The sequence below is a fragment of the Felis catus genome, chromosome X, assembly GCF_018350175.1.
Source record: "Felis catus isolate Fca126 chromosome X, F.catus_Fca126_mat1.0, whole genome shotgun sequence".
Lineage (NCBI taxonomy): Eukaryota > Metazoa > Chordata > Mammalia > Carnivora > Felidae > Felis > Felis catus.
In genome coordinates this window covers 46,046,528-46,065,091 of record NC_058386.1, presented here as the reverse complement: position 1 = coordinate 46,065,091, position 18,564 = coordinate 46,046,528, and the positions used below count along the sequence as shown (strand labels likewise).

General features: G+C 49.7%; 1 protein-coding gene across 3 annotated transcripts in view; it reads left to right on the top strand.

Annotated features, from left to right (window-relative positions):
* The first annotated feature begins 325 nt into the window (after positions 1–325).
* IQSEC2 (IQ motif and Sec7 domain ArfGEF 2) overlaps positions 326–18,564 on the top strand; it is a 77,577-nt gene continuing 59,338 nt past the window's right edge. The window contains exon 1 of one of the 3 annotated variants that reach the window (XM_019823839.3): positions 326–1,192. In XM_019823839.3, coding sequence (XP_019679398.2) covers positions 486–1,192 — 707 coding nt within the window. In that variant the 5' untranslated portion in view covers positions 326–485. The remainder of the gene's footprint in view (positions 1,193–18,564) is intronic. The other 2 variants (XM_019823838.3, XM_023248845.2) reach the window with 2 other exon arrangements.

Sequence of the window (18,564 nt, the reverse complement as noted above, 5' to 3'; positions counted from 1 at the left end):
CCTGGGACCGGTGGAAGGGAGAGCTCTCCGGCAGCCTGCGATGGGGATGGCCCCGACCTGGCGCGGGTGTCTCGGGTCGGGTCCGGCTTCGGGCGCGGGTGGCGGCGGCAGGTGGGGCGCGCGGGGGCGGGCCGGGCGCGCGGGGTGGGGGCAGGGGCGGGGGGCGGGCCGGCGGCCGGGGCGGTCCCGCGCGGCCGCGCTGCGCAGTGACTCCGCAGCGGGCGGAGCGCCGTGGGCCGCGTCCTCCTGAGCTGTGGCGGTGGCGGTGGCGGCGGCGGCGGCAGCGGTAGCCTCAGCTCCTGCTCCCCGTGCCGCCGGCCCCAGCGCTGTCTCCCGGGCCCCCCCGGGCCCCCGGGCCCTCGAGCCCGGTGCGCGCCCTCGCGTCCCGCCGGCCCCCTCCCCCGGCTGGGCCCGGGGGAGGGTGGCGCCGTGAGCGAGCGGGGACCGGGCTCTCCTGCCCCTTCCCTTGCCCCTGGGCCGCCAGGATGGAGGCGGGGTCGGGGCCCCCGGGCGGTCCGGGATCCGAGAGCCCCAACCGGGCGGTGGAGTACCTGCTGGAGCTGAACAACATCATTGAGAGCCAGCAGCAGCTGCTGGAGACCCAGCGGCGGCGCATTGAAGAACTGGAGGGCCAGCTGGACCAGCTCACCCAGGAGAACCGCGACCTGAGGGAGGAGAGCCAGCTGCACCGCGGGGAGCTGCACCGGGACCCCCACGGCGCGCGGGATAGCCCCGGCCGCGAAAGCCAGTACCAGAACCTGCGCGAGACCCAGTTCCACCACCGCGAGCTGCGGGAGAGCCAGTTCCACCAGGCGGCCCGGGACGTGGGCTACCCGAACCGGGACGGCGCCTACCAGAACCGGGAGGCAGTGTATCGGGACAAGGAGCGGGACGCCCCCTACCCGCTCCAGGACACTACCGGCTACCCAGCCCGCGAGCGCGACGTGGCCCAGTGCCACCTGCACCACGAGAACCCAGCCCTGGGTCGCGAGCGTGGCGGGCGGGAGACCGTGCCAGCGCACCCGGGCCGCGAGAAGGAAGCCGGCTATTCAGCTGCGGTGGGCGTGGGGCCCCGGCCACCGCGGGAGCGGGGCCAGCTGAGCCGTGGCGCATCCAGGAGCTCCAGCCCCGGGGCCGGTGGCGGCCACAGCACCAGTACCAGCACCAGCCCGGCCACAACCCTCCAGAGAAAGTAAGGAATGTGTGTTTGTACCCCTCTCCCCCCTACCCCCTTCACCCCGGCTCTTCCCCTCCAGTTCCCCCTCCAACTTGTCCGGCTGATAAAGTAAGAAGCCAGTGCCTGATACCATGTCCTCCTCTCCCGTCCCAGACTGTCAGAGAAGCTCGGTCCTGCTCAAGCAGCCGACACCCCTTCTCCGGCCACCCCAGCCTGGCTTGGCCAGATGAGTGCAGGTGTCTCTTCTTTCTCAAAACCGTGGCCAGTGAGGGCCTACAGCAGTCATCACCCCTCTACTTCTTCACCCCCTAACTGTACCCTTGCCAGAGGATGGCTTTTCATTTATTTCTTTATTTTGGATGTGCTGCTTGGGATTTTTATTATCTGTGACATTGTCACCTCAGAGCCCCAAGGGAAAGAAAGCCCCCGTCTCCCCCCCCCCCCCACTTTGGGTCTCCTCTGCAGGTCCTGAGTGTAGGCCTGATCTTGTCTCCTCTGGTGGCTTCAGCTCCATCCTTTCCCAGAGAGGCAGGTGGGGACTAGAATGGCTGCTGGAGGCTGAGACATCCCTCTGATGGGAACCGCAGCACATCCTGGCCAGGGGAGCAAAGATGGGGGAGCAAAGATGGAGGCCAAGCCCTTGGCTAGTTCCTCAAAGAGCACCCCCACTCCACCCTCAAGAAAAACACCGCCCAATTAAAGAGCTCCCAGGAAGGGAAGCCTACAGATCTTCTCTCTTGTTGGATCAGTGCCAGTTTCTTTGCTGGTGTCCGTGTGTCTGCCTATTTGGGACACCTTGGGTTGGTGGGACATGGGCTGGGTCCACTTCTTCCATGCAGATACTACTGTGAGCGGTCAGGATAAATGTCAGGCTAAGAGAGTCAAGGGCATGCAGGCTCACAGGGCTGCCCTAAAGGCCCCCTGATTTTTCTTTTGCTGTATTGGAAAGAACAGCACTGAACTGGGAGTTAGGACACCTGGGTTCCCCTTCCAGCTGTGCTGCAGATTGCCTTTGTGACCTTGACTGACTCCCTTCCTCTCTCAGGCCATCAGTTCCCCCCATATCTTGTCTTTCTTGAATGCTCTTTAAGACCCCCAGCTTAGATTTGATGGTTCTGTGACTAATCCAGCCACACTACTGAGCAAGTCTGAAGTCCTCTAGCGAATGGACAGCCTTCCCCCTCCTCTCACTGCTCAGCTGGTCCTACCATGTGCCACAACCAGTGGAGTGTCTCTTGGAGGCTGGGCTGGGGGTGGGGAAGCCTTCTGCCTCAGGAAATCTGCTGGGAGACAGCTCTCTGCAACTCCCCCGTGGTGAGGCAGCAGGCTGGGGTGCTGGGTTGAGATGGCTGGGCCCCAGGAGCAGCAGCTGCAGCTTGAGGCCTCGGCTGGGCTCCACTGCAGTGCACCCTCAGCTGAGTTTCGGTGTGGACTGCCTCAGAGTAGTCCCGGGGCCAGGGAGATGGGTTCTCCTGTCCAGGCGTGGTTGCTGGGAGCCCATTCCCAGTGGACCGACTGTGTGCAACTTGGGGCCCCACCCTGGAGGAAGGGTCCAGATCAACCAAGCAGAGCTGTTTCAGGAGAGGGCTACGGTGGGTGGGAGCAGGAGACTGGAGCCTGCTGTGGTCCTTGAGCCTGACTGTGGAAGACTTTTCTGGAGTGGTCAGGCCTATGACAGAAGAAAGAGGCTCATTATGTGTGGCTCCAGAGAGCAGAGCCAGGAGCGGTTGGAAATTTGGGGGTAAATCAGGGAGAACTTTCCAACCTGGCTGCCTGGTGATGCAGAGGACTGAGTCAAGAGGTGGGGGTGGGAGCTGGGTGGACTTGTCCGGCAGAGGCCCAGTGGGTGTCGGGAAGAGCTGGAAAAAGCACCATTCCTGAATTGGGTGTAAAGCCCAGTGAAGTGACCTGGGTCTTCCCCGATACCAGGATTTCATTACCCTCAGATTCTCCATCCTGCAGACGTGGATCTCTTGGCTGGCTGGAAGCCCATTTGCTCTTGAGCTCTGTGCTTCTGCACAGGCCTGCCTCTCAGTCTATCCCTCTTTTGTGCACCCTCCAGGCTGTTTGTCGGATTTCTTTGCCTCACATTTCCTACTGGATTAATAAGGGGGTTTAGATAGTGCTTTGAATTTCTCCTAGCCACATATTAAATATTTGCACATCAGTTATTGCCTCTTTTGGGCCTCACCACAGGTTCTGGTGAGCATTAGCAACTCCATTTGAGAGACGGGGAAACTGAGACCCCAAGATGAAAGGCTTTTGCCCAAGGTTACGCTGCTAGTTCCTAATGGAGCTGGGACTAGAACCCACATCCACCTGTGTCTGAGACCTGTCATTTTTCCACTAGAGCTTTCCAACCCACATGAGTCTCCTGGCTTCAGGACCTGGCCAGGTCCCAAACTCGGAGAGGCCAGGCAAGCCTTAGGTATCTATAGGATTGGAGCAGGAGGAGCTGACTCTGGGATGAGTGGCAGAGTCAAGGGGCAGGGGTGTGGGCGAGAAGGCTGTGTCTCCCTCCTTTCTACTCTTCCTCCCAGCCAAGCATCCAGAGGGCTTGTTCATGCAGTAACCATTGCTGCCACCACAGCTGCTGAAGAGACTCCCTTGCCAGGCCTGTTCTGGGTTTGTAAGGAGTGGGTGAGAAGGCTGCTGCTGGAAGCCAGGGCAGGCAAGGTGGGAGTTCAGCGGCAGAGGCTGCAGCACTGGGGGTGGATCGGTAGAGCAGGTACAGGCTAGGCGTTCCTGGTCCCCAGGCTCCCTCTGGTGGAGAAAGAGGGGAGAGATGGGCCTGGGCCCCAGCTGCCTCTTGTTGAGGGCCCCTTGTGCCTAGGGACTTATTTAGTCCTCCCAACGACCCTGTGCGTCAGGCACCGCAGTCCACATTTTACAGCCGAAGAAACCGAGGGGCTCAGAGAAGTGAAGCGACACACCAGAGGTCAGTGGCCCTAAGACAGACTCTTCATCCTGTGAACTTTCCCTCTACTGCGGTTGCTAGTGGCTGTCATGTCCACCCCCACCCATATCATACCCCCAGGATTCCAACATCCTCCCGCACTGTCTCTTCTGGACGGGTTCCCGGATGCCAGTATGCCTTCTGCTGTGCTCTGGGTGTGGCCTTCTTAGTGCAGCAGAGCACGAGATGAGGCTCAACCTCCTTCTGCCCCCTGGTCTTCTGTATGTGAGGGCTTTGCTTGCTTGTTTGTTTGTTTGTTTGTAGCTGCTGGTCTCCACCAGTGTTCAGGTCTTTTTTCCCTGGAATTGTTCCCCTGAACCCCCAGATGATTAGAGAAGAGTTCTGCTTTCGTTGTTGATCTTGACCTGGCCCCCCTTGCAGTTCTGGCGCCTGGAATGATTTACGGGTGTGCTGGGGGCCACTGCTGAGTTGCTCCACACTGAAGAGAGCGGTATTTCCCACGCTTTGTGCATGGGCCCAGCTCCGGCTCTGCCGTAGGCGGTGGTGGGGTGAAGCTGGTTTGGTGGTAACTCTCCACCCACCGCTCCCCCCCCACACACACACCCTCACCCACCCTGCAAGCTGGTCCACATTGGGGGGCAGCAACCAGAATGCCTGGCCTGGTGTTCTTGACAGCCAGGGCAATGCGTGGTCTGCTGCTTGGCTGCTGGGCTGTGTCAGTGTTCTCCCTGCAGGGGCTGAGGGCACTGGGAAGGGGTGGGGGGGGAGAGAGTGAGCCCAAGGGAGGGGCTCCGGGGAAGTCTGTCTCCTTTGGGCTCTCAGGTACTTTTCCGGGGGGGGGGGATTTCTCCTTCTTCCCAGGAGGGTAAGCCATCTATTTTTCCCCCCACTGTGTTGAGAGCATTATACTTGTGTGGGAGGAAATGATAATGTTGAGTTGAATGAGAATTAGAGGAGTCTTGCTTCTCCGTCTAGATCTGGGGCAAGAATGGGGTTGTTGTCATCCACAAACATTTCTTGGCTGCGTGCACAGAGCAGGAGGGGCCACCAGGCTGAGCAAACACCATGCTCTCTGCGCTTGAGGAGCCCCCTCCTCCTTGCCGGAGCTGCAGGGCTCCAGGCTCATCCCACCATCGTGACAGTGCTCTGGACAAAACAAGTGGCAAGGCTGGTGGAGTGTGGAAGTTCTCAGAGGAAGGATCAGGGTAGGCCAGGCCACTGGTTGGGGACCCTGCTCAAGGGCTTCAAAGAGAGTGGGTGTCTCCTGGGGTCCAATGGGGGCCTAGGTGGGAGGAAGACTGGACTGAGGCTTACCCTCTGCTACTCTTTCATCTCACCCACCCCTGCCTACTGTGGCCTCTGAATCTGCTGAGAGCATAGTAAAGGCCTGGAGCACGGAGAAGAGGCCACACATGTGCTGAGTGAGTCTCAGCCTTCTGTGTGCCAGGCACCACCCTCTGTGGCTTTATGTAATAATAGCTAACTTTTTTTTTTTTACTGCATGCATTTACTGTGTGCCAAGCACTATTTGTTCTGAGTGCTTTCCATGTATTAATTCATTCAACCTCCACATGAATCTTTTGATGTAGATATTGTTATTAAATCCATTTTACAGATGAGGCAACTGAGGCCCGGGAAGGTTGGTTAACTTACCCAAGGTCACTCAATAATAAGCAGGAGAATTGAGAAGGAGCTAGATGGAGCACAAGTAGCCAGGCTCCAGAGTCCATCTGCAGCGTTCTTACCCACCATACAGTACTACTGCCTCTTATCTCATTTGCAGAGTCCCTGCCAGGTGGGTGTTAGTATTATCTTCATTTTTCAGACGGAAACAAGGATCAGAGGGGTGCAGTGACCTGCCTGAGGTTACACAACTGCATGGGGCCCAGAACTGTCGGGCTTGAGACTGTGGTACACCACTGCCTCCCGCAGGCAAGGTGTAAAGACGTTAGAGACACTCCAGGCATGGCTCCGGGCTTCCCCCAGCAGAGCTCCCAAGACCACTGCTCCAGTCAGGGTCCGTCTCCTGACTGCTTCCTGAAGTTTTGCCATAGTCTTCTCTAACAGATGCCTCTCCTGCTCTTGTTCCATCAAGCCTCTGACGAGATGCAGCCTGGCCAAGCTTTCTGCAGGGCTCCAGTGGTTCCACTCTGTCTTTGGCCTGCAGGAGAACGTTCAGACTCCTCCATCTGCCATGCATAGTCCTCTTAGCATCGGCACCTGACTTCCCTTTCTCCCCTCATCTTTTGACAGTCCACTTCCCACAGACCGTGCCCCAGCCAGAAGGGCCTGTGCACCCCAGTGTTAGCCCACTCAGCCTTCTGATAGCCTCGGGGTCTTTGCTGATGCTGGTTCCTCCTCCTGGGCTGCTCCATATAGTTCCCACGCTGAGCTGAGCTGTCATCTCTCCTGTGTCTATTTGCTGGTCTACCCCTGGCCCTTGAAATGAGCACTTTCTCTCTTTTTAAGTTTCTTTTCTTTCCTTTATTTTTTTGAGAGATAGAGAGCAAGCAGGGGAGGGGCAGAGAGAGGGAGACAGAATCCCAGGCAGGCTCCATGCCATCAGCATGGAGCCTGATGTGGGGCTCGAACCCACAAACCATGAGGTCATAACCTGAGCCATAGTCAACGGTCGGTGGCTTAACCAACTGAGCCACCCAGGCGCCCCTCTCTCTTTTTATACCTTTATGGTTATTTGTTTACATCTTGTATCCTCTCTGCTAGATTGAGAGCCCCTACAGATTGACATTTAAGTGACATGTATCAAGAGCATGTTGTGTTGGTCCCTATGGTAGGTGCTCTGGGCATGAGTGACAGAGCCAGCAGCTTGGAAACACACAGCACAGCACGTAGTAGCTGCTCAGTAAATGTTGAATAAACAAATGAATGTCAGATTAAGCCTTGGTGCACTAATGGCTAGAGGTGCCTAAGTTTTTCTTCATTCTAGGGCCCCCCATAGAGAGATGACTCCACTTCAGAATTCTGTTGGCTCCTGCCTTGCTTTCTCCTCATGCTCCCAGGAATTGTTTGGCCTCTACTCTGGGCTTTTCACACTTACCAGCCTTCCAGTTTGTGGGATATGAGGGTAGCAGAATCAGAGGAAACTTTGGAGATATTTAGGCCTGTCTATTCATCATTACCTCTCCCTCCCATGCTATGGCCATATCATACCGTGGTCTTGACCCTCAGTGCAAGATCTTCTGTTCTGAAAGGAGCAAAGAGACATGCGTAGGACTCGTATGCAGCCTGCCCAGTTTAGTGGAAAGCTACTTATTTATCCAACAAGTCTCTGTTGGGGCTCAGACCCTGGGCCGGGTGTGGTGTCTCAATGTCATAATAAGACACAGCCCCTTTGGCTCACTCCCTGGCTGTATTCCCTGGCAGAATGATAAACATGGGTCATGGGGGAGAACGATAAATAAATGACTTATTTCCACTTTTGAGGTAACTCATTTAGGGCAAGGTAATTTGCTAGTTACTCTAACTTTCTCATGGAAGTTATTTGATCTCTCTCCAGGCATCCATGTTGAAAGCATTTATGTAGGGAAGCCTGTTATCAAGCACTTAAGAGCTGAAGCTCTTTGGGGCCTCTGTATTCACGGAAAGCGCAGTGCCGTGGAAGGGGGACTCTCTGTGACTCTAGGCAAGTCACTTAACTTTCAGAGCCTCGGTTTTCTCAAGTTGCAAATGGGGATAAAACTATATTTTCTGATATATAAGATTCAGATTCATGTTGCACCCCACCTCCCCAATGTATCAAAAATTTTCCTGTCTACCTAACACAGTAGTCAAGGAAGGTTCTGGTCAGGATGGAAAGCTGAGAGACAAGGATGGAAAATAGTCTGTGGGATTGCCCTGCCCCCTAGAGGTGGAGTGTAGCAAACCAGACAAGTCAGCCAAGATCCACACATCACATCCTTTTCAAAACAAAGATAACAAGCCAGAGCTACGTGGGCTGATCAGGATGATTCCTCGAACATTTTAAGAAGGAAAGTTTGTTTTTATTTTATCACAATTTAATCACAATTATCACCTGATATGTGCCACTTCTCCAGTATCAATGCCTGTCTTTTTAGCTATGTGATTTTTATACCCTTTTAAAGGGATAATATGACTATATATCTGGGCCTTGTGATTTCCTACTGGAATCCAGGATGCTGTATTTGCCTTTATAAAACCAATTATTTTCCTCTATATAACCACTTTAGAATTATTGTCATCATATCTGTGATTAAAAGTACCTACATGTTTCTTCCCTAAAATTCCCTTGTAAAACTGGGAGGCACTTGTACATCTGATATGCTGGCCAGTTCATAAATAACCCATATTCTCATGATTGTTGTAAAAATTGAGTAAGATGACATATGTGAAGTATTCAGCACATAGTGTATGTTTAGTTGGTGATAGGCATTGTTGTTATTTTTAAAAGTTTTTTAATGTTTATTTTTGAGAGTGAGCACAAGTGGGGGAGGGGCAGAGAGAGAGAGAGAGGGAGACACAGAATCTGAAGCAGGCTCCAGGCTCTGAGCTGTCAGCACAGAGCCTGACACAGGGCTCGAACTCATGAACCATGAGATCATGACCTGAGCCAAAGTCAGAAGCTTAACCGACTGAGCCACCCAGGTGCCCTGAGGCATTGTTATTATTAATAATTTTGCAAAACTCTGTGCTGGGGAGGAGCCAGAGGGACAGGCCATGTGGGAGCTCACCACACTTCTGAAAGAGAGGTCAGTCCAGTGAATATTGTGTGCCTCGGATGTGCCATTCCTTGTACTGCTGCAGGCAAGGAGTTCTGTGATTAATGTTATACAGTTCCTGGCTTCAGGGCATTCACAGTTGGGCAGAGAAGATGAATGTGATGCGGTTTCCTGTGTGCTGTGCCGGGGGGCGGGGCACAGGGCTCTGTGGGTGCCCAAAGGAGGGACATCTACCTAGACTATCGGGGAGAGCTTCCTGGAGGAGGTGTTGCCTGAGCTGAGGCCTGGAGGATGAGTAGGAGTTAGCACAGTGAAGCAGGACAGTGTGTGGCTTGGCAGAAATGGAGAACAAAAGGGAGACTAAGGCAGAGGGGCCAGCATGAGTGAATGAACAGAGGCATGGAACCAGCAGGGTGTGTTGGGGGGCGGAGCACTTTTATTAGGTCAGTACAAACTAAAGCACAAACTGAGGCAGGAAAGGTCTGGAGAAGAGTCTGAAGAGTCAGCCATCCCAGATCAGGAGGACACTTGACTAGCAGGATAAGGAGCTTTATTATGTTGGGAATTGGGAGCCAAGATCGGGTTTTAGGTTGGGGCAAGAGGTCCTTATTGTAGAGAATGGGGAGATGTGTTGAGAGGCATGTTTTGGAGAGATCCCACTAGTGGACAGTTTGGAAGACAGATTGGAGGGCACCCAGTGAGAAGGCGAGTGTGACAGTCTAGATGAGAGATGATAAGGCCTGAGCTTGGGTAGTGGGGAGTAGAGATACTCTGTTGGAGGAGAGTGACAACACATTGACAAGTGCTGTGACAGAGGGGCATGCAGCCTACTGTGGGGACACAGAGGAGCGGCAGCCATTCATGATGAGCAGGATTTTAATAATACCAGCATAAAAGCCAAGAAACTTCAAGCTAGAAGGGTCCTTAAAAATCATCCAGCTCAAGCTGTTCATTTTACAGATGAGAAGACTGAGGCCCAGAGAGAAAGGGCTTGTATGAGGCTGCTCAATGTATGAGCAGAACAGCTCTGACTAGAAAAGTCACTCTAGGGGCGCCTGGGTGGCTCAGTTGGTTAAGCGTCTGACTTTGGCTCAGGTTGTGATGTTGTGGTTCATGGGTTTGAGCCCTGTGACAGGCTCTGTACTGACAGTCAGAGCCTGGAGTCTGCTTCAGATTCTGTGTCTCCCTCTCTCTGCCCCTCCCCTGCTGATGCTCTGTCTCTCTCTCAACAATAAATAAGCATTAAAAAAATGTTTTTTTAAAAGAAAAGTCACTCTACTGTTAATGCCAGTGTTTAAAGTACTGTTCCTTAGATGTGCTATTTTATGCTTTAAAAGCCTGTGAAGATTATAGGGATCATTATCTTTGGGTCCTGCTGATGAGAAAACTGGAGCTCGAGGAGGCTTGGAGACTTGCTGGGGAGGAAGCCGTGAAGAGGAGGGATCACCTAAATAAAGGATCTCTTGCTTTGATGGCAGACAGACCCTCTGCTCTGTCTAGTTCAGCCCCTCAGAAATCAGATCTCCTAGATTCATAGCTGGGGAGTAGACCCAGATTTCACTTTCTCCACCCAGGCCCACCGTTTTTTCTGCTGCTTTTTACCCTAGGAGTCCTCATTTAATGTAACTGAGGCAGCTCACAGGCAGTTTTTGCCCTGAGAGTTAGGCCTGTCATCCCCCCTTTTTCTATTTTTGTGGAAGAGGGCGGGCTTGTGTCTGTCATCACTTGTGTGCCCATCGCCTTGGGCAGAGTGTCTCCAGCCTGGATGCCTTTGTTATGAGTCCCCATGGTATGATACACAAAGAAGGAGCTTTGGAGACAGACAGACCTAACTTTGTTTTTGTTTTGTTTTGTTCTGAGTATAGTGACACACAATGTTACATTAGTTTCAGGTGTACAATATAGTGACTTTGCAAGTTTATACATTATGATATGCTCACCACAAGCATAGCTACAGTCAGACAAACCTAAGTTTGAATCTAGGCTGTGCCCCAACCCACTGGATGACCTCAGCTATGTCACTTACCTTCTCGTCTTTGGTTTCCTTATCTGGAAAATGGGATGACAATGCCCATCTCTCAGGATTAACCAAGAATGTTTGAATGGCATTCCCTGATACTTGTAGGTGCTTAATAGTCATTTGCAGGGGAAGAAAATCAATGAAATAACCCAAGATTGTGCCATAGCACATACCTCATTTCATAATTATGGTATTACCTGAAATTCTTTAGTTTTTATGGGAAATAACTCATCCAAATATCTGAATAGTTCATCCTGAATAAGACAACTTAAAGTTTAAAAAACAAAACAAAACAAAACCAGTCATCTCCTTCTCCTGCTTGGAATCTCCCATAGACAATGATTTGAAGAATTCAGTGCTCAGCAAAGATTTGCTTCCCCTGAAAACGGGTGTATTTCCTCCTTCCTAATATGAGGTTGCCATGGCTCATTGTATCTTGCTTTCTTCCTCGGCTACCAGTTAATTTGAAGTACAGCTTTAGCATCTCTGTTGATCTCTTTTTCTGAGCTCTCGTTTTCTAGTTCAATTTTTATTCTTTCTTTATCTGTGTTATTGGAGTAAGCCACCTCAAATCCTTTGTGACTCAGGCAGGTATAAATAACTAACGGGTGTAAATAGTTGAATGAATGGAGGGCTGGAGAGGCTGGACAGGCAATGGTGGGACTTGAAGGAGACCAGAGGGCGGTGCAGGCTGGGGCAGCTGAGAAGGCATCTGCATAGATGACTGTGGTGCCATGAGGAGTTGAGGCATTAGTTAGGGGGAGTCAGCCCTTTACTCGCCTGTCTTGTTCCTGCTCTAAAAAGAAGCATGGAGGGGCACCTGGGTGGCTCAGTGGTTGAGCATCTGACTTTGGCTCAGGTCATGATCTCGAGGTTCATGAGCTTGAGCCCCACATTGAGCTCTCTGCTTTTGACAGGGAGCCTTTTAAATCCTCTGTACCCCCCACCACCCTCTCTGCCCCTCCTCTGCTCGTTCTCTCTCTCTCTCAAAATAAATAAATAAACTTAAAAAAATTATAAAAGGAAGTATGGAGAACAGGACCTCACACCACGTGGAATCATCAAGCTCCCTCTTTTGTATGTAGCATGTGGGCGACCAAGGTCCAGAGAAAGAGGAGGGACTTGTTTTTAAAATTAAATTAAAGCAGTACATATGCATAGTTTTAAAAAGGCAAGTAGTACACAAAGACACATGTAAAAAGCCAGTGTCTCCCTGTTGCCCCCTTCCCAGTCCCCAGAGGTGGCTGCTTTTACCATTTAGGTTTTCTGGCAGTGACTTCATATCTCTAAATAGCATGCATCATTTCTTCATTTATCAACTTTGAACATTATCCACTGACTTCTCTCTACTATGACAAGTGAGGATTTAGCTTATTTACACCACCTGACTCTTTCTCTCCTCAAATTTGTAATTTTTATCAAGTACTATTTTAAACTATGGTTTCTTATTCCATCCATTTTCTACAGTATCTTTCTTTTTTTTTTAATGTTTATTTTTGAGAGAGAAAGAGGGAGACAGAGGATCCGAAGCAGGCTCTGTGCTGACACCAGAGATCCCGATGTGGGGCTTGAACTCATGAATCAAACCCGTGACATCATGACCTAAGCTGAAGTCAGGCACTTAACTGACTGAGCCACCCAGGTGCCCCTCCACAGTATCTCTCGACCACTTGGTTTGTAAGACATAGTTATTAGGGCCCCATCCTTCCTTCCATCTCTCCTCCACCCTTGTAGCTCCTGCTTTGTGTGTTCCATACTTTTGTCAGCAAGCTTGATTGCATTTATATTCTGTTCTGTGACAATAATTAGGTCTTCAGTGCTGTATCAAGACAAATTGATTTTAAAAGCTGACCACATTGGGGCGCCTGGGTGGCTCAGTCAGTTAACTGTCCGACTTTGGCTCAGGTCACGATCTCATGGTTTGTGAGTTCGACCCCACGTCCAGCTGCTGACAGCTCAGAGCCTAGAGCCTGCTTTGGATTCTGTGTCTCCCTCTCTCTGCCCTTCCCCCACTTGTGTGCTCGCTCTCTCTCTCTCTCTCGCTCTCTCTCTCTCTCTCTCTCTCAAAAATAAACATTAGAAAATTTTTTTAAAATTTGACCACCAATATACTCTATTTATGGGATTATGATTATGTCAATATTATTCATTGCAGGGCCAAATAGTGTACTATAATTGCACCTCAGTTCCCAAGGTCCGTTGTCAAAACCTCTGTACTCCCAGGAAGATGTTCCTAGCATCCAGATCAAATGAATTTTCCTTTCTTCTGCTCTACGACATTGTTCAAAATCATGCCACTTTTTACTTTGTTTTATATTTGAGACCAGGACTTCCTTTCTACCTTGTTTGTTTGTTTGCTTCCTTGCTTATTTAGTTACTGTTTTGTGGAGTTCCTTGCACCTGCAGAATAATCACAGCACTTCTTCTGGGGACAATCTCCTTGGAGATTTCTAGAAGAAGGATTTTTTTTAAACTTCACACCGAAACATAATATGCATACAAAAAAGTGCTCACATCGCAAATGAATAGCTTGGTCAATTTTTACAAGCCAAACACACCTATGTAACCAGCACTCAGTTTTCCAGTCACTGACCCCCCGGTAAAAATGTGATGCATTTGTCTTTTGTTACATAATTTTTTTGATAGTCTCCTCCCCTTCATTTTCTCTGTTTCCTCTTGCTGGAATGTCATTTAGTTGGATGTTGAGCTTCCCAGATTGATCCTCTGGGCTGCTGCTCTTTTCTCTCATACTTTCTATTTTAGTAGTTTATAAATGAGTTAGTAGAAAGTCTGGTTGAGATGTTTGTATATCCACACTGGCTTGTCCACTTGCTGGCTTTCTTTCAGATGAGCCTCCAGGGAGCTGACTGTTATAATGGGTGCCCCCTAAATGCCAGGATGAAAAGCACTTGAAAAGCACTTTATTCCAGGGACACCAACATGCCACTTGGATGCCCTAATTCATCCCAGATAGTTTAATTCCTTTAGCCCTGAGCTCTCTGATATTTTGCCTAGGGGTGAATGCCAGGCAGCTTGTATTCTAGATTTGAGGGGTTAGGGAAGCAGGGGAGGATTTCATGTACTTACCCTTGGTTTATTCCCCTGTCTTCAGATCCTGAGCATTCCTACCCTTTCCTCATAGCTACCATCTCCAAGTCTGGAGTCTTTCTGGGTCTCTGCTGGCCCAATTGGTTCCCACCCCGGACTGCAACCCCCTGAGTGGTGCCCCTGGCTCTCCTTCCAACTGTGCACACTCTTCTTTTTGTTTTTTGCTTCCAGAAATTTGTCGAAATCTCTCATCCATTGATCTCACTCTCTTCCATCCTCTTCACTGTTACAATTTCCTACCTTCTTTGATTTTTCACATTCGTTTTAGTGGGGTCCTGGGAGAGAGAGAGGAGATAAACATTTATGCTCCTGAGGCCCAAATGAAGCTAAAGATACTTTTAAAAGTGGTTGTTTTGCTTTCTCACTCTGCACTGAGACTGGAAATTATTAGGAACCCCCCAAATACCTAACCGTGGAGGGCCTCATTTCAGCATGTGTTACCTCTGGCTCCATGTGCATTCATGAGCATTTTTCTCAACCTCTGGTGCAGTCAAGAGAGCCCTCAGCAAACTGAAGACCTGGGTTCTGACTCCTGCTCTGCCACGGCCTCCATCTGTACCCCCCAACCCGGGCCAGCCCCTCTACTTCTCTTGGTACCCTCACTGTGACCTGAGAGGGTCCTGGGTCTGCTGTGAGCTGTGCTGTGGCAGCATTGGGTGGGTGTCTGGCATGCAGCCCAACGTCCTGGTCCTTTGCTTAGGCCGTGGGAGCAGGTAGACCAGAGATGGGCCCCCTGGTGCACAGGAGGGGCTTTGAGGCTGAGCTGAGGCCTCTACAACAGCAAGCTTCTCTAAGCTGCACCCCCTTCCACCCACTCTCCTTCCAATCATGGCTGAACCTCCATCCCTCTGCCTCCAGCAGAGGGAGGCAGGAAGGGAGGGCTGGAGAGAGCCAGTTCCATTTTCCTTTTCTCCCTCTCTCCTCCTTCCTTTTTTTTTTTTTTTTTTTTTTTTTGTCATAATGCTGAGCTGATCTGGGCTGCAACACCTGTGCCTAATCCCACCTTCCCTTTTCTTTTTGCTCCCCCTCTGACCTTGAATGATTGTTTCTTCCAGAAGTACTCTCTGAGTGCTCATGGTGTGTCGGGGGTGTTGGGCTGCACTGTGTGGAGGGGATATTGGAGCCAGGTGAGGGAGAGAGGCCAAGCTCACAGTCTGGTATGGGAGATGAAGTGCCGCTTAGCTCTGGCATGACAGAAGGAAGCCACAGCTGTAGCAGTTAAAAGCCTTGGTTTCAGAGTCAGACAAACCCAGACTTGAATCTCAGCTTCCCTGCTTATTAGCTGCGTAACTCTAGGCAAATCTCATTGCTACCCTGATCCAGAGTTTTCACATCTATACAATGGGAAGAATAATCACTATCTTGCCCAACTGTTGAGAATATAACACAAGCCCTGAACCATTGTAGGTGCTTAATCAATAGTCACTTTATTCTTTTTGGATTATTAGAAGGCAGAATATGCTATGGACCAAAATAAAGCCTGCTTGACAGAAAGGAGCATGAAGTTGGGGAAGGCAGTATTTGACCTAATCACTCCTAGGGCTGAGCTCCCCAAAGGCTCCTCAGAAATTATAGGGCAATACACTGTTGCCTGGTATTCAAGGCTCTTTGTTGTAGTCTCTGCCTATCTTCTATTTGAAATAAAAATGTGAAGTGGTACTTGTCTCATTATTTCCTGAAAAGAAATTCAAAACATTAAAAGCAAAATATTTCCTTTGAAGTATGCAGCAATCTTCATTATTATTATCATCATCCTTATCATCCCAGAACTTGTTCAATGAATAGTGGCGATCAAGGACCATGGGAAGAGTAATCACCAGCAAAGGGATAAGCAGCAACCAAAATTACCATGGCCTTCATTTTGCATCCGTGCCACCATCTTGGCCTTCGATGTGGCTCTATTGCTGAAGGTGGTTTCATTATCCAACAAGCTTTCTGATTTGTCTGGTGGTTCATCTGGTTGTTCTCTTTCATTAACCTTTATAAGATTTTTTTGCACATCACCATCATCTCATTCTCCTGACTTCTCTACCTGCCTATTTGTCATTTCTAGATCTGATTCTTGTTTCAGATGGGTCCCTTCGGAAAGAGTCTTCTCCAGCTGAATAATCTTTCAAAAGGTTTTGACTTTCATTTTTCACATTGTCATGATTTAGATGCTCTTGGACTTGGGAGGTATCTTTGCCTCTCCCCCAAGTGCTTTTCCATTCCCTAGCCATCAAAAGTAAGTCTTTATACCACTTGTGGTCTGGGAAAGCTCTTGCATGCTCCTTTTGGTCAGGCTGTGGCTCCATTCACCTTTCTAGCCACTTTCTTCCCTTCCTGGCCAGTAATCAAGTTGTATTCAACTGTCTATGGTTCCCTAAGCACAGTGGACTTCTTTGTGCCTCCATGCCTGTATTCTGGCTATTTTATCAGCCAAGAATGCCTTTTTACCCCTAAGTAGCAGATATCTACCTAACGGTAGAAGAACATCTTCTATGTACCTCACACTGTTCTAGGTACTTAGAAACAGTGAACAAAACAGACAGAATCTCTGCCTTGTGGAGCTGATATTCTAGTGTTTGTATGTTGGAGGGGGTGGGGGCAGAAAAGAAACAAGAAGATATGAGTATGTCACGTAGTAGTAAGTGCTGTGGAGAAAAATAAAGCTGGGCAGGGGCATCGGGAGTATAGAAGGCCTCGTCAACTCCACCATAACCAATATTTGCACAACTATTATTAAGCAGCTTTTCCTCATTTAAGAATGTTCCAATTTTATTACATATTTTTTACGACCATAATCCTTCCAACAGCTTTATCAGGTTAACGCTATTAATACCTCCATTATATTGATGAACAAACTGAGCCTCAGAGATGCAAATCACATAGTTAGAAGGGGCAGGGCTGCGATTGAAACCTAGGCCTGTCTTCTCCAAGGCCTGTGCTCATAACCATTAGGCCATCCTGTTCCCAGAAAGCCTCACCACAACTCTCTGAAGTTGGAATTATTATACATATGTTATAGTTGGGAAAACTGACGTTCAGAGAAGGGAATGGACTCATTCATGGTTGCACAGCTGATAAATGGATTTGAACCCAGGTCCATCCACCTCTCAGTGTTAGACCTTTCTATAAACCCGGAGGCTTAGGTATGGACTTGCCTGGCTCTACTTTTGTAGGCCCGGGCAAGGTACCAGTTGACACCCTTGGCCTGTCCCCATTCTGTATGAACCTGTGGTTTGTATAGAACCTTGAGATGTGTATGGACACTCCAGGCCACATCAAAGCCCTCCCTACTCCCAGATTCCCCTTGGCCACCTGTTGGGCCTAGCTGGTGGACCTTGATAATAAGACCACACAATTTTTGCAAATAAGCTCAAGAGACATAGGCAGGGAATGCCGGGGTCCTGGGTACCCGGAGTGCAGTCTAGAAGAAAGAGGGCCAAAGATCCTGATGGTCCCATTCCCTTGGCCCCTGAGACCCTGATGGTCCCATTCCCTTGGCCCCTCAGATCCTTTACCTCATGGATAGGGGTTTCTAAAGTTTGGGGCCCAGTGTAGGGGCCTCTGTTTCCCAGGATGGCCTATGGTATTGCTATTTGTAATAAGCTAGACTCCAATATCTTCCTCCTTTGGCTTCCCAAGCTAGGTCCTACTTTTGCAGCGAGAGGGGTTCGTATTCCATAGGCCTGGGTCTTCAAGGTCTCTGGACAGTGAAGAATGGAGCTTTCCCACCAAGCACTGTGGGACCTGCACACAGACTCTTAGGTCCCCCCTCACAGTATTTTGTTCATAGCACTCTCAGGACATTGGCCTTCACGTCTCAGGACCTTTTTAAAAATTAGACATTTAATGCATTCTTCCATTAGAAAATGTAGAAAAACTTGGAAAAGTAGAGGAGGAAAACATTACGCATAATTATAGCACACAAAGGCAGCCACTGCATGCAAACAGTTGGTGTGTTTCCCTTGTTCTTTTCATTCTTTTCATACAGTTGAAATTATACAGCACATAAAATTTTTTATTGCTTTCTTTTCATTTGAGCATTTCCCCATGTAATTGCATATTCTTCATAAGCATTTTTTTTCATGGCAACTGATATACCATAATGTACTTAACCATCCTATGAATGCAGGGCATGGAAGCTGGGCCCATTTGTCCACGGTTTTAAATCATGCTGTAGTGGGCATCCTTGCACATCTAGCTTTTAGGGAACTGGCCTTGTATAGGAACAATTGTCTTCAGCTTATTTCCCTTTCTAGATGGTCCCTCTGGCTGGGTCTGATTCATCTTTGAAGTCATTCATTTATTCATTCATTCTATCACCACATATTTGCTCTGTGCCTCTGTGGACCAGACCCTGGGAACTGGGGGGTACAGGCATGACTGAGTGACAGCCCCAGACCACCAGGAGCTCCTGATCTGCAGGGAGAGTCAGGAAATGGACACTTTCAGAACAGTTTGATCAGGGCTGTGATGGAGGCAAGAAAAGGACAGTGCAGGGGAACAGAGGAGGGCCTCCTCATCCAGCCTAGAGACATTAAGATAAGCTTTCTGGAGGAGGTCTTGCCTAAATGAGTCACAGAAGATGAATAGGAGTTAGCTGCAATAAGAAGAGGAACTTCCTGTTATACATAATGAGTTGAATAAACTTATTTATCTC